At 43.6% G+C, this 14,109-nt stretch overlaps 1 protein-coding gene across 1 annotated transcript in view; it reads left to right on the top strand.

The window, feature by feature from the left end:
• Positions 1-7,672: 7,672 nt before the first annotated feature.
• The window catches only part of LOC115151131 (charged multivesicular body protein 4b), a 42,546-nt gene continuing 36,109 nt past the window's right edge, over positions 7,673-14,109 (top strand). Inside the window, exon 1 of the mRNA XM_029695140.1 lies at positions 7,673-8,028. Within this exon, the coding sequence (XP_029551000.1) occupies positions 7,845-8,028 (184 nt within the window). The 5' untranslated portion in view covers positions 7,673-7,844. The remainder of the gene's footprint in view (positions 8,029-14,109) is intronic.

Below are 14,109 nucleotides of genomic sequence, written 5' to 3'. Positions count from 1 at the left end.
TGGCTACCTCAACACCGGCCAACAGCCCCCCCCCCCCCCCAGCAGCTACTTGCCCAAGCCTCCCCAGCTTCTTCTTTACCCAAATCCAGATAGCAGATATTCTGAAAAAGCTGCAAAACCTGGACCCGTACAAATCAGCTGGGCTAGACAATCTGGACCCTGTCTTTCTAAAATTATCCGCTGCCATTGTTGCAACCCCCATTACCAGTCTGTTCAACCTCTCTTTCGTATCGTCCGAGATCCCTAAAGATTGGAAAGCTGCCACGGTCATCCCACTCTTCCAAGGGGGTGACACTCAAGACCCAAACTGTTATAGACCTATATCCATCCTGCCCTGCCTTTCTAAAGTCTTCGAAAACCAAGTTAATAAACAGATCAATGACCATTTCAAATCACACCGTACCTTCTCCGCTGTGCAATTTGGTTTCCGAGCTGGTCACGGGTGCGCCTCAGCCGTGCTCAAGGTACTAAACGATATCATAACCGCCATCAATAAAAGACAGTACTGTGCAGCCGTATTCATCGACTTGGCCAAGGCTTTTGACTCTGTCAATCACCGTATCTTTATCGGCAGACTCAACAGCCTTGGTTTCTCAAATGACTGCCTCGCCTCGTTCACCAACTATTTCTCAGACAGAGTTCAGTGTGTCAAATCGGAGGGCCTGTTGTCCGGACCTCTGGCAGTCTCTATGGGGGTACCATACGGTTCAATTCTCAGGCCGACTCTTTTCTCTGTATATATCAACGATGTCGCACTTGCTGCGGGTGATTCCCTGATCCACCTCTATGCAGACGACACCATTCTGTATACATCTGGCGCCTCTCTGGACACTGTTAACTAACCTCCAAACGAGCTTCAATGCCATACAACACTCCTTCCATGGCCTTCAACTGCTCTTAAACGCTAGTAAAACCAAATGCATGCTTTTCAACCGTTCGCTGCCCGCACCTGCCCGCCCGACTAGTATCACTACTCTGGACGGTTGTGACTTGTGGACAACTACAAATACAGTGGGGAGAACAAGTATTTGATACAATGCCGATTTTGCAGGTTTTCCTACTTACAAAGCATGTAGAGGTCTGTAATTTTTATCATAGGTACACTTCAACTGTGAGAGACGGAATCTAAAACAAAAATCCAGAAAATCACATTGCATGATTTTTAAGTAATTATTTTGCATTTTATTGCATGACATAAGTATTTCATCACCTACCAACCAGTACGAATTCCGGCTCTCACAGACCTGTTAGTTTTTCTTTAAGAAGCCCTCCTGTTCTCCACTCATTACCTGTATTAACTGCACCAGTTTGAACTTGTAAAAGTGCAAAAGACACCTGTCCACACACTCAATCAAACAGACTCCAATCATTGCTACGCAGACGACACACAATTAATCTTCTCCTTTCCCCCTTCTGATAACCAGGTGGCGAATCGCATCTCTGCATGTCTGGCAGACATATCAGTGTGGATGACGGATCACCACCTCAAGCTGAACCTCGGCAAGACGGAGCTGCCCATTCCATGATCTCGCCATCACGGTTGACAACTCCATTGTGTCCTCCTCCCAGAGTGCTAAGTCCTTGGCGTGACCCTGGACAACACCCTGTCGTTCTCCGCTAACATCAAGGCGGTGAACCGATCCTGTAGGTTCATGCTCTACAACATTTGCAGAGTACGACCCTGCCTTACACAGGAAGCGGCGCAGGTCCTAATCCAGGCACTTGTCATCTCCCGTCTGGATTACTGCAACTCGCTGTTGGCGGGGCTCCCTGCCTGTGCCATCAAACCCCTACAACTCATCCAGAACGCCGCAGCCCGTCTGGTGTTCAACCTTCCCAAGTTCTCTCATGTCACCCCGCTCCTCCGCACACTCCACTGGCTTCCAGTTGAAGCTCGCATCTGCTACAAGACCATGGTGCTTGCCTACGGAGCTGTGAGGGGAACGGCACCTCTGTACCTTCAGGCTCTGATCAGTCCCTACACCCAAAGAAGGGCACTGCGTTCATCCACCTCTGGCCTGCTCGCCTCCCTACCTCTGCGGAAGCACAGTTCCCGCTCAGCCCAGTCAAAACTGTTCATTACACTCTGCTTAACTTGGTGTTTCATATCCTATGCTTTATAACTCGCTCACCATGATGATAACGTTTAAAATAATTTGTTTAACTTCTCTCTTTAGTGTTCAGTTTGCTCTCATGCAACTGACTCACAGGCGAGAGCCACTGTAGAGTGAGTGTGCGTGAAAAATCAAATCAAACTTTATTTGTCACATGCGCCAAATACAACAAGTGTAGACCTTATTGTGAAATGCTTACTTACAAGCCCTTAACCAACAGTGCAGTTCAAGAAGAGTTAAAAAAAGATTTACCAAATAAACTAAAGTAAAAAATAATAAAAAGTAACACAATAAAATAACAATAATGAGGCTATATACAGGGGGTACTGGTACCGAGTCAGTGTGCGGGGGAACCTTTTAGTTGAGGTCATTTGTAAATGTAGGTAGGGGTGAAGTGACTATGCATAGATAATAAACAGCGAGTACCAGCAGTGTACAAAACAAATGGGGGGGTGGGGGTGTCAATGTAAATAGTCCGGTGGCCATTTGATTAATTGTTCAGCAGACTTATGGCTTGGGGGTAGAAGCTGTTAAGGAGCCTTTTGGTCCTAGACTTGGCGCTCCGGTACCGCTTGCTATGCGGTAGCAGAGAAAACAGACTTTGACTTGGATGACTGGAGTCTGACAATTTTATGGGCTTTCCTCTGGATGGCAGAAACTTGCCCCAGTGATGTACTGGGCCGTAAGCACTACACTCTGTAGTGCCTTACGGTCAGATGCCGAGCAGTTGCCATACCAGGCGGTGATGCAACCAGTCAGGATGCTCTCGATGGTGCAACTGTAGCAACCACTAGAGCGAACAGCTCACTCTGTGGGCGGAAACAAGCAACACAGGGAACATGAGCAAAAACGGTACTATTAATACAGAAAGTATTACTATTTCTGTATTAACAGAAACAATTTCACCTTTTCTTTGATGTTACAGACAAACTAGGACCAACAATAGTAGCCTGCCTCTGACTTTATCAGAAACATGTCCATACTGTTGCATAAATTAATCAACATAAAACCAACTGACCTCGTTTGACCTGGGGGGTTATTTATTTAATACATTATACTAGCATTGTACTATGGTAACACACAGTTAATAAAGATGGTACCATAATGATAATTATTGGTAACATTTATCATAATTGTGCATTACCATGGTAGAATGTCTAATGCAGGTTAAAACCATGGTATTTCCATGATCCACAACTATACCATGGTATAAATGAGGCAATACCAGGGTAATATTTAGGTGCGTGGGAGTACCATCATACTTCAAGGCTAAAACCATGGTACATTTCCATGATTCATATCTATACCATAGTGTAAATGATGCAATACCATGGTAATATTTAGGTACAATGGCAGTACCATCATAATTCAAGGTTAAAACCATGGTACATTTCCATGATTCAGACTATACCATGGTATAAATGAAAATATCATAGTAGTATCATGGTATGAATGAAAGTACCATAGTATTACCATGGTACATTTTTGTAAGGGAAGGCATGTACTGCAGACAGAGTATCTGGTTACCGTGGAAATGGCCTGATTCACTGACTAAACCTCTCATAAAAAGAGATTGCATTTATTTGGTGAGCGCAAAATAAAACTTCTACAATCAAGACAGCATAACCAAATTGATTCAGAAGTTAACCTCTATGGGACCCCTTCCCGTTCTCATCCCGTTAACGGGATTGCTTGACAAGATAGCGTGGCGCGAAATTCAAAACAGCAAAAATCTAATAATTTCAATTTCTCAAACAATCAACTATTTTACACCATTTGAAAGATAAACATCTACTTAATCCAACCACATTGTCCGATTTCAAAGAGGCTTTACGGCGAAAACATAAAGTTAGATTATGTTAGGATAGTACATAGACAAAAAATTACACACAGCCATTTTCAATGCAAGGACAGTCGTCACCAAAAGCAGAAAACCAGCTAAAATTATGCACTAACCTTTGACAATCTTCATCAGATGACACCCCTAGGACATTATGTTAGACAATACATAAATTTTTTGTTCTATCAAGTTCATATTTATATACAAAAACAGCATTTTACAGTGGCGCGTGACGTTCAGAAAATGTATTTCCCCCAAAACTGCCGGTGAATCAGCACAACAATTTATAAAAATACTCATCATAAACGTTGATAAAATATTAAACTGTTATTCAAAGAATTATAGATTAACATCTGAATGCAACCGCATTGACAGATTTCAAAATAACTTTACTGGGAAAGCACACTTTGCAATAATCTGAGTACTGTGCTCAGAAAAATACACATCGCAATACAGATAGCCGCCATTTTGGAGTCATCTAAATGCATAAATAGCATTATAAATATTCACTTAACTTTAATAATCTTCTTTAGAAGGCACTTCCAGGAATTCCAGGTCCACAATAAATGTTGTTTTGTTCGATAAAGTTTATAATTTATGTCCAAATAGCTCCTTGTTGTTCGCACGTTCAGTTCAGCTACTCCAAATGTAGGAAGCAAGCCAAAAATTTAACGACGAAAAGTAAAAAAAAAAATAATATTTACGTTCGTTCAAACATGTCAAACGTTGTATAGCATCAATCTTTAGGGCCTTTATAACGTGAAACTTCAGTAATATTCCAACCGGACCCATGCATTGTCTTGAAAAACGTTTTGGACCACAGGTATCGTCTCACGTGAATGCGCGCAATGAATTGAAGCTGAGACAGGAGGGATCAGTGTCTTCTGATCCCTCCTGTCTCAGCCTCCAGTATTTATGCTGCAGTAGTTTATGTGTCGGGGGGCTAGGGTCAGTCTGTTACATCTGGAGTATTCTCTTGTCTTATCCGGTGTCCTGTGTGAATGTAAATATGCTCTCTCTAATTCTCTCTTTCTTTCTTTCTCTCGGAGGACCTGAGCCCTAGGACCATGCCTCAGGACTACCTGGCATGATGACTCCTTGCTGTCCCCAGTCCACCTGGCCATGCTGCTGCTCCAGTTTCAACTGTTCTGCCTGCGGCTACGGAACCCTGACCTGTTCACCGGACGTGCTTGTTGCACCCTCGACAATTACTATGATTATTATTATTTGACCATGCTGGTCATTTACGAACATTTTAACATCTTGACCATGTTCTGTTATAATATCCACCCGGCACAGCCAGAAGAGGACTGGCCACCCCTCATAGCCTGGTTCCTCTCTAGGTTTCTTCCTAGGTTTTTGGCCTTTCTCAGGAGTTTTTCCTAGGGAGTTTTTCCCAGCCACCGTGCTTTTTTCACATGCATTGCTTGCTGTTTGGGGTTTTAGGCTGGGTTTCTGTACAGCACTTTGAGATTTCAGCTGATGTACGAAGGGCTATATAAATAAATTTGATTTGATTTGAATTGAAGTGGTTTTCTCAGTCACCTGCTTCCCAGCCTTCTTGTTCGGTCTGTGTTTGCCGCAAAAGGCTCAAACAACTTTCTAAAGACTGTTGACATTTAGTGGAAGCCTTAGGAAGTGAAAAATGAATCCTTAGTCACTGTGTGTTCGATTGGCAATGACTTGAAAAACCTACAGGCACCAGATTTTCCTTTCCTGCTTGGAATCTTCTCAGGTTTTTGCCTGCCATATGAGTTCTGTTATACTCACAGACACCATTCAAACAGTTTTAGAAACTTCAGAGTGTTTTCTATTCAAATCTACTAATAATATGCATATTCTAGTTTCTGGACCAGAGTAGAACCTGTTGAAATTGGGTACGTTTTTTCATCCGGCCGTGAAAATACTGCCCCCTAGCCCCAACAGGTTTTAATAAACCACGTTTCTTGTAATAACTTTAGCTAGTTTTGTTGCCATTGATTGTGCATCTTCCATTGTTTAGCTAAGTAGCTGAATGAAGCAATTATGGGTTAGGGGACCCCATGGGCACCCTTAACTTTTTCACTTCATTTAAAGGGAGGATTCACCTTAAAATGTTTTGTGCAACTGACTTAAAGTTAAAAAAATATTATTTTTATGCAACTGGGCAGTGGCAGAGCCCCACCTGTTTTGTGCCCACATTTTTAGCATGTTTAATATGTGTCACATATCAGTTTTACAAACAATGTAAAAAATATATATCATTGAGTTAATAAAGCCACATACAAACATGATCTCTTTTTTGTTTTCTTGAGTAAGGCAGCTCCATAATGCAGGTGTTTCAGTGCTTTCTGTGGTAGTGGGGCAAGCCAGCAGAAAATATGGAGCATTGCGCCATGATTGGCTCAGTGTTCTGTCACTCATGGGGACACTGCGTTACCGCCAAGTCTAAGGGTAGACTTAGAAAATTCTAGCCCCTTGGGTGATGCCATAGAGTTACATCAGAAGTGCCCATCCAAGAAGGCTCAATGTCATTGTCCACAGATAAAATGATGTCAAATCACGTTATATGTACAGTTGCTTTGATTGGTAGAGCATGGTGTTTGAAACACCAGGGTTGTGGGTTCGATTCCCACGGGGACCAGTACGGAGAAAACATTTATGAAATGTACGCATTCACTACTGTAAGTCGCTCTGGATAAGAGCATCTGCTAAATGACTAAAATGTAAAAGGTAAATCATGTCAACATCATACTTTCAAAATCTTAGCTAGCAGTCATCATCATGAATCAAGTTAACAATCTACTGGAAAATCTTTGTCATATGAAGATAAATAATTAAGAGAAATTATAGATAAAATGTACCGGTGCTAATCGGCCATTGGACATAAACACTACACAACAAGTTGGAAATCGCAAATACAACAATGAGTGGTTTGGAAGAAATCAGTGACAGTGGCTGTGTGGTCCCAAATCTGGGATAAGGGGCTCTTTTCGAAGTTTAAAATCATAAACATTCAACATTGGCCATGCTGTCAATGAAGCATGATTTGTGCTGTGCTCAAAACAACTTTTAACTCGGAACTGCAAAAACTTGACTTCAGTGAGTTCAAGACAACTGGGAAGTCAGGAATAAACGAGTTCCGACTGGGGAAATAAGTTTTGAACGGTCATCCAACTCGGAATTGTAAATCCGGCTACTTTCTAGAGCTATGACCTGAAGATCAATGACGTCATCATGATTCGACCTTGTTTTTTTCCGAGTTCCCAGTTTTTTTGAAAGCACCATAAATCCAGAGAATGCCAGACTTTGATGACAGAATTTTCCCACGAAGGACCGCTGAGCCACCTTCCTGTTAAAGTGAGCACAGCACAACAAGGTGAGTCCAAAAATGTTTTGTATGCTGCTGCATAAATTGTGTAATATGCCAGGGAGATATGTATACTGTAGCTAAGAAAGTAATACTAAGTGTATGTTGTGTAGTAAGATGTTAGTAACCCATGTGCCTCACCCTAATAATTTGGGTGAGGTGTAGACCTTACAGTGAAATTGCTTACATACAAGTCCTTAACCAACAATGCATTTAAAAATAATAGTGTTGAGTAAAAAATAGATAAGTAAAACATTTAAAATAAAAGTAACAAATTGTGTACCCATACTGGCAGATCAGTGATCTTCTTTCTGAAGGAGGAATACTGTAAAGGGATCATTAACATAGGAACAACATTCTCATTACGTCATTGACCCACGCCCTGGTGACATCACGAGGCCTGGTGGGAAAGAGGAAGAAGAAACAACAACAGCAGCTCTGCTGGGCGAGTGACAGCGAGAGAGAAGATACGAGACTAGTTGAATGCTGTTAATTGCTATCGAATTCGTAGTATCAGTTACTGTTGTTATTCAGCGCAAATATGTCTTTGTTGGGGAAGTTATTTGGCGCTGGAGGTAAAGGTGGGAAATCGGCTAGCCCTCAGGAGGCGATCCAGCGACTTCGAGACACTGAGGAAATGTTGACGAAGAAACAGGAATTTTTGGAGAAAAAGATTGACCAGGAACTCATCACTGCGAAAAAGAATGGCACAAAAAATAAAAGAGGTGAGACCTATGAGAAATACGGTTTTATCATGCCGTGTTCAACTACTATCGTAAACTCGGAACCTCCCGACTAGTTAAAATGAACGTTGTATTTGCACAGAGCTTCCTATACTATAGCAATAGTTGATTCTGGTACTTTCAACCGGGAAACTCGGAGCTCGTGTTTCTAAAACGAGTTTCCAAGACGGAAATGTCCTAGTTCCGACTAGCACGTGAACACGGTATGATTAGCTAACTGGCTAGTTTTTTATCCAACAACTTCACAGGAAGAACGAAGTACCACAGCCACAAAGTCAATAGGCTATATCGTACAAATGTAATGGATTTAGCTAACTTCAAGCAAAGACGGTATAGTGGGGGTAGGTAACCCTAGTCCAAGAGTTCCACAGGCACTTCATGTTTTTGATTTAACCAAGCTGGAACGTTTTTATTTAATCTTTATTTAACTAGGGTAGTCAGTTAAGAACCGGCCGGTTGTGATACAGCCCGGGATCGAAGCAGGGTCTGTAGTGATGCCTCTAGCACTGAGATGCAGTGCCTTAGACCGACCGCTGCGCCACTTGGGACCAGGTACGTTGATTTTTAAGCGATCACTGAACTAATCAATTAGCTCAGTGGCGCCTAGTCAGACCAAATCCTGCAGTACCTGCGACACTCCAGCAACTGGGTTGCCAACCCCTGCAATATAGTATCGAGATAAGCAGAAACTGCTTCTCCAATAGAAATGGTCGTCACTAGATACCACAGCCACAAAGTCAGAAGGCCTGCCTACTCAACCAATCAGTTCAAGGAGTATGATGACGTTTATTTCTGCTTGTGGTTCGCAGTAAACAACCAATCAGATGAGGGAGTGTGATGACGTGTGCAGGGGAAGAGGAGAGACATTTTATTTTATCTAGTGATCCATCAATGATTTGGTTATTAGGTATAATTAAACTAACCGTTCCAAATGCAAAGTGGTAATCAGATGCCTTATTCAAACTCAGCTTGCAATCTTATGTTTGCCCTCACTCCTAGTTACTTGTCTTAACCCAAAATATGTTTAGGCCTACTCAAATAGCTGCATTGTTTTTTAAAATGGCATGTAGACAAACAAATTGACACATCTTGATTTTTGTTTTCAAAATCCACAAGTAATCTACATGTAAAACGAAGGTTACGCATGTAACCACGGTTATGTGAGCTTTATGGATCACTCCAATATATTTATATATTGGTATCACTCCGCGGCGGAAGGATACATGCGAGGTGAGGATTTACTCCCATGTACACCTGTGTCACGGCTGGGGTCCGCCCCTATATATAGACCCCATGGCCGCGACACACGTTCTCTACATCATTTTTGAGGCGCCTCTAGCACCATAGAGGATTGGAGTGATCCATATAGCTCACATAACCGTGGTTACATACGTAACCTTTTATGTTTCACTATATTGGAACACTCCAATATACCCATACCAGATTAGTCGGTGCTAGAGGGACCTGGCCAGCCAGCAGCGAAGTCCCAGCGCGGGACCGAGACGCAGGGGCCATCAATATGGAATGTGGGTCCCGGCACAGTCCCCGGAAGGGGAGGCGACGCCCAGGACTGCTGAAGCAACTGAATTGGGAGGTGCCACATTTACCCGATAGTACCTAGCAAAGGTGCAAGAGGAAGCCCAGCTGGCCGCGGCACAGATCTCAGTGAGGGGCACTCCTCTCAGTAGAGCTCAGGATGCAGCCACAACTCGTGTTGAATGTGCCACTACAGATCCCAGCACTGGCATGCCAGCCAGGCCATATGCTGTCGTAATCGTGTCCACGATCCAGTGAGAGAGCCTCTGCTTTGATAGCCCAGCCCCCAGGACTCTCTCACCATAGCAGACAAAGAGCTGGTGTGTTGCTCTCACTGACTGTGTCCACTCCACGTAGGCAGCCAGTGCTCTCGCAGGCCTCCCCCGCCACTGCCGGGGGTCATAAGTAGACAGGATAAAAGGGATGTTCACATGCCTGTCTGACAGAACCTATGGGAGGAATGAGGGGTTGGGACAGAGAGATATACTCCTTCCACCAGGGTCCATCCGGTAGCACAGATTTAGCGGCCAAATACCCTCAGTTTTGAGGCTGCTAAACCCTCATCCAAGCGAGACTGCAGGTATTGGAGGACATACTGCACCCCGCATGACTCAAGCACCACCACAATACCAGTGCACCAAGAGCAAAACAACCGCCAGCGCAACTGGTATGCTGCGGTTGTAGCCGGTGCCCTTGCGCTCTGCATGGTGTTCATCACACCCTCCTTTAGTCCTAACATGGACCATTAGCGCCGTTCAGTGGCCAAGACCACCGACTGAGGCAGTGTGGCCTCGGATGCCACAGAGTTCCCCCGGCCTCAGGGGAAGTTACCAAGGTGTCCCAGACAACAGGGACAGGAGAAGGCTGAACCAGGGTTGTCTGGGCCAGTATGGGGCCACCAGAAGCAGATGATGCTCTGCCATCCTGGTCCTGTCCAGCACAGCCTGGAACAGGGGAAAAGGGGGCAATGCGTTAACCTGTTGGGGATAGGGGGCAGTATTTGCATGGCCGGATAAAAAACGTACCCGATTTAATCTGGTTATTACTACTGCCCAGAAACTATAATATGCATATAATTATTGGCTTTGGATAGAAAACACCCTAAAGTTTCTAAAACTGTTTGAATGGTGTCTGTGAGTATAACAGAACTCATTTGGCAGGCCAAAACCTGAAAAGATTCCAAACAGGAAGCGCCCTCTCTGACCATTTCTTGGCCTTCTTGATCATCTCTATCCAAAACAGGGGATCTCTGCTGTAACGTGACACTTCCTACGGCTCCCATAGGCTCTCAGAAGGCGGCAAACCGCTGAATGATGTCTTTGCAGGCCCTGGCTGAAAAACATTAGCGCATTTGGATGGTGGTCGATCAGAAGACAATGAGACTGAGGCGCGTGCACGAGGCGACATCATGTTTTCTGAACCATGTCTTTGAACGTAAACAGGGTTTCCCGGTCGGAATATTATCGCTTTTTTACGAGAAAAATAGCATAAAAATTGATTTTAAACAGAGTTCTGTTATACTCACCGACACCATTCAAACAGTTTTAGGAACTTTAGAGTGTTTTCTATCCAAATCTACTAATTATATGCATATTCTCATTTCTGGGCAAGAGTAGTAACCAGTTTAAATTGGGTACGTTTTTTTATCCGGCCGTGCAAATACTGCCCCCTAGCCCCAACAGGTTAACTTGGGTCAAATGTTTCGGGTAGCCTTCCACAAGCTTCCTACAATAAGTTGGGTGAATTTTGTCCCATTCCTCCTGACAGAGCTGGTGTAACTGAGTCAGGTTTGTAGGACTCCTTGCTTGCAAACGCTTTTTCAGTTCTGCCCGCAAATTTTCGATAGGATTGAGGTCAGTTTTGTGATGGCCACTCCAATACCTTGACTTTCTTGTCCTTAAGCCATTTTGCCACAACTTTGGAAGTATGCTTGGGGTCATTGTCCATCTGGAAGACCCATCTGCAACCAAGCTTTAACTTCCTGACTGATGTCTTGAGATGTTGCTTCAATATAGCCACACAATTTTCCAGCCTCATGATGTCATCTATTTTGTGAAGTGCACCTGTCTCTCCTGCAGCAAAGCACCTCCAAAACATGATGCTGCCACCCCCGTGCTTCACCGATGGGATAGTGATCATCGGCTTGCAAGCCTCCCCCTTTTTCCTCCAAACATAACGATGGTCATCATGGCCAAACAGTTCTATTTTTGTTTCATCAGACCGGAGGACATTTCTCCAAAAAGTACAATCTTTGTCCCCATGTGCAGTTGCAAACCGTAGTCTGGATTTTTTATGCCGGTTTTGGAGCAGTTGCTTCTTCCTTGCTGAGCGGCCTTTCAGGTTATGTCGATATAGGACTCGTTTTACTGTGGATATAGATACTTTTGTACCCTCCAGCATCTTCACAAGGTCCTTTGCTGTTGTTCTGGGATTGATTTGCACTTTTTGCACCAAAGTACAGTCTTGGCCAAAAGTTTTGAGAATGACTCAAATATACATTTTCACAAAGGTTGCTGCTTCAGTGTCTTTGAATATTTTTGCCAGATGTTACTATGGAATACTGAAATATAATTACAAGCATTTCATAAGTGTCAAAGGCTTTTATTGACAATTACATGAAGTTGATGCAAAGAGTCAATATTTGCAGTGTTGACCCTTCTTTTTCAAGACCTCTGTAATCTGTCCTGGCATTCTGTCAATTAACTTCTGGGCCACATCCTGACTGATGGCAGCCCATTCTTGCATAATCAATGTTTGGAGTTTGTCAGAATTTGTGGGTTTTTGTTTGTCCACACGCCTCTTAAGGATTGACCACAAGTTCTCAATGTGATTAAGGTCTGGGGAGTTTCCTGGCCATGGACCCAAAATATCGATGTTTTGTTCCCCGAGCCACTTAGTTATCACTTTTGTCTTATGGCAAGGTGCTCCATCATGCTGGAAAAGGCATTGTTCGTCACCAAACTGTTCCTGGATGGTTGGGAGAAGTTGCTCTCGGAGGATATGTTGTTACCATTCTTTATTTATGGCTGTGTTCTTAGGCAAAATTGTGAGTGAGCCCACTCCCTTGGCTGAGAAGCAATCCCCCACATGAATGGTCTCAGGATGCCTTACTGTTGGCATGGCACAGGACTGATGGTAGCGCTCACCTTGTCTTCTCCGGACAAGCTTTTTTGCGGATGCCCCAAACAATCGGAAAAGGGATTCATCAGAGAAAATGACTTGACCCCAGTCCTCAGTAGTCCAATCCCTGTACCTTTTGCAGAATATCAGTCTGTACCTGATGTTTTTCCTGGAGAGAAGTGGCTTCTTTGCTGCACTTCTTGACACCAGGCCATCCTCCAAAAGTCTTCGCCTCACTGTGCGTGCAGATGCACTCACACCTGCCTGCTGCCATTCCTGAGCAATCTCTCTACGGGTGGTGCCCCGATCCCGTAGCTGAATCAACTTTAGGAGACGGTCCTTGCGCTTGCTGGACTTTCTTGGGCGCCCTGAAGCCTTCTCCACAACAATTGAACCGCTCTCCTTGAAGTTCTTGATGATCCTATAAATGGTTGATTTAGGTGATTTAGGTTACTGGCAGCCTGTGAAGCCCTTTTTGTGCAAAGCAATGATGACGGCACGTGTTTCCTTGCAGGTAACCATGACTGACAGAGGAAAAACAATGAGTCCAAGCACCAACCTCCTTTTGAAGCTTCCAGTCTGTTATTCAAACTCAATCAGCATGACAGAGTGATCTCCAGCCCTGTCCTCGTCAACACTCACACCTGTGTTAACGAGAGAATCACTGACATGATGTCAGCTGGTCCTTTTGTGGCAGGGCTGAAATGCAGTGGAAATGTTTTTTTGGGGATTCAGTTCATTTACATGGCAAAGAGGGACTTTGCAATTCATCTGATCACTCTTCATAACATTCTGGAGTATATGCAAATTGCCATCATACAAACTGAGGCAGCAGACTGAAAATTCATATTTGTGCCATTCTCAAAAGTTTTGGCCACGACTGTACGTTCATCTCTAGGAGACAGAATGCGTCTCCTTCCTGAGCGGTATTATGGCTGTGTGGTCCCATGGTGTTTATACTTGCGTACTATTGTTTGTACAGATGAACGTGGTACCTTCAGGTGTTTGGAAATTGCTCCCAAGGATGAACCAGACTTGTGGAGGTCTACAATATTTTTCTGAGGTCTTGGCTGATTTCTTTTGATTTTCCTATGATGTCAAGCAAAGAGGCACTGAGTTTGAAGGTAGGCCTTGAAATACATCCACAGGTACACCTCCAATGATGTCAATTAGCCTATCAGAAGCTTCTAAAGCCATGACATCATTTTCTGGAATTTTCCAAGCTGTTTAAATGTAGTGTATGTAAACTTCAGACCCACTGGAATAGTGATACAGTGAAATAATATTTCTATAAACAATTGTTGGAAAAATTACTTGTCATGCACAAAGTAGATGTCCTAACCGACTTGCCAAAACTATAGTTTGTTAACAAGAAATGTGTGGAGTGGTTTAAAAATGAGTTTTAAT

The sequence above is a fragment of the Salmo trutta genome, chromosome 16, assembly GCF_901001165.1.
Source record: "Salmo trutta chromosome 16, fSalTru1.1, whole genome shotgun sequence".
Taxonomy (NCBI): domain Eukaryota; kingdom Metazoa; phylum Chordata; class Actinopteri; order Salmoniformes; family Salmonidae; genus Salmo; species Salmo trutta.
This window is presented reverse-complemented; position numbering and strand designations above follow the sequence as displayed.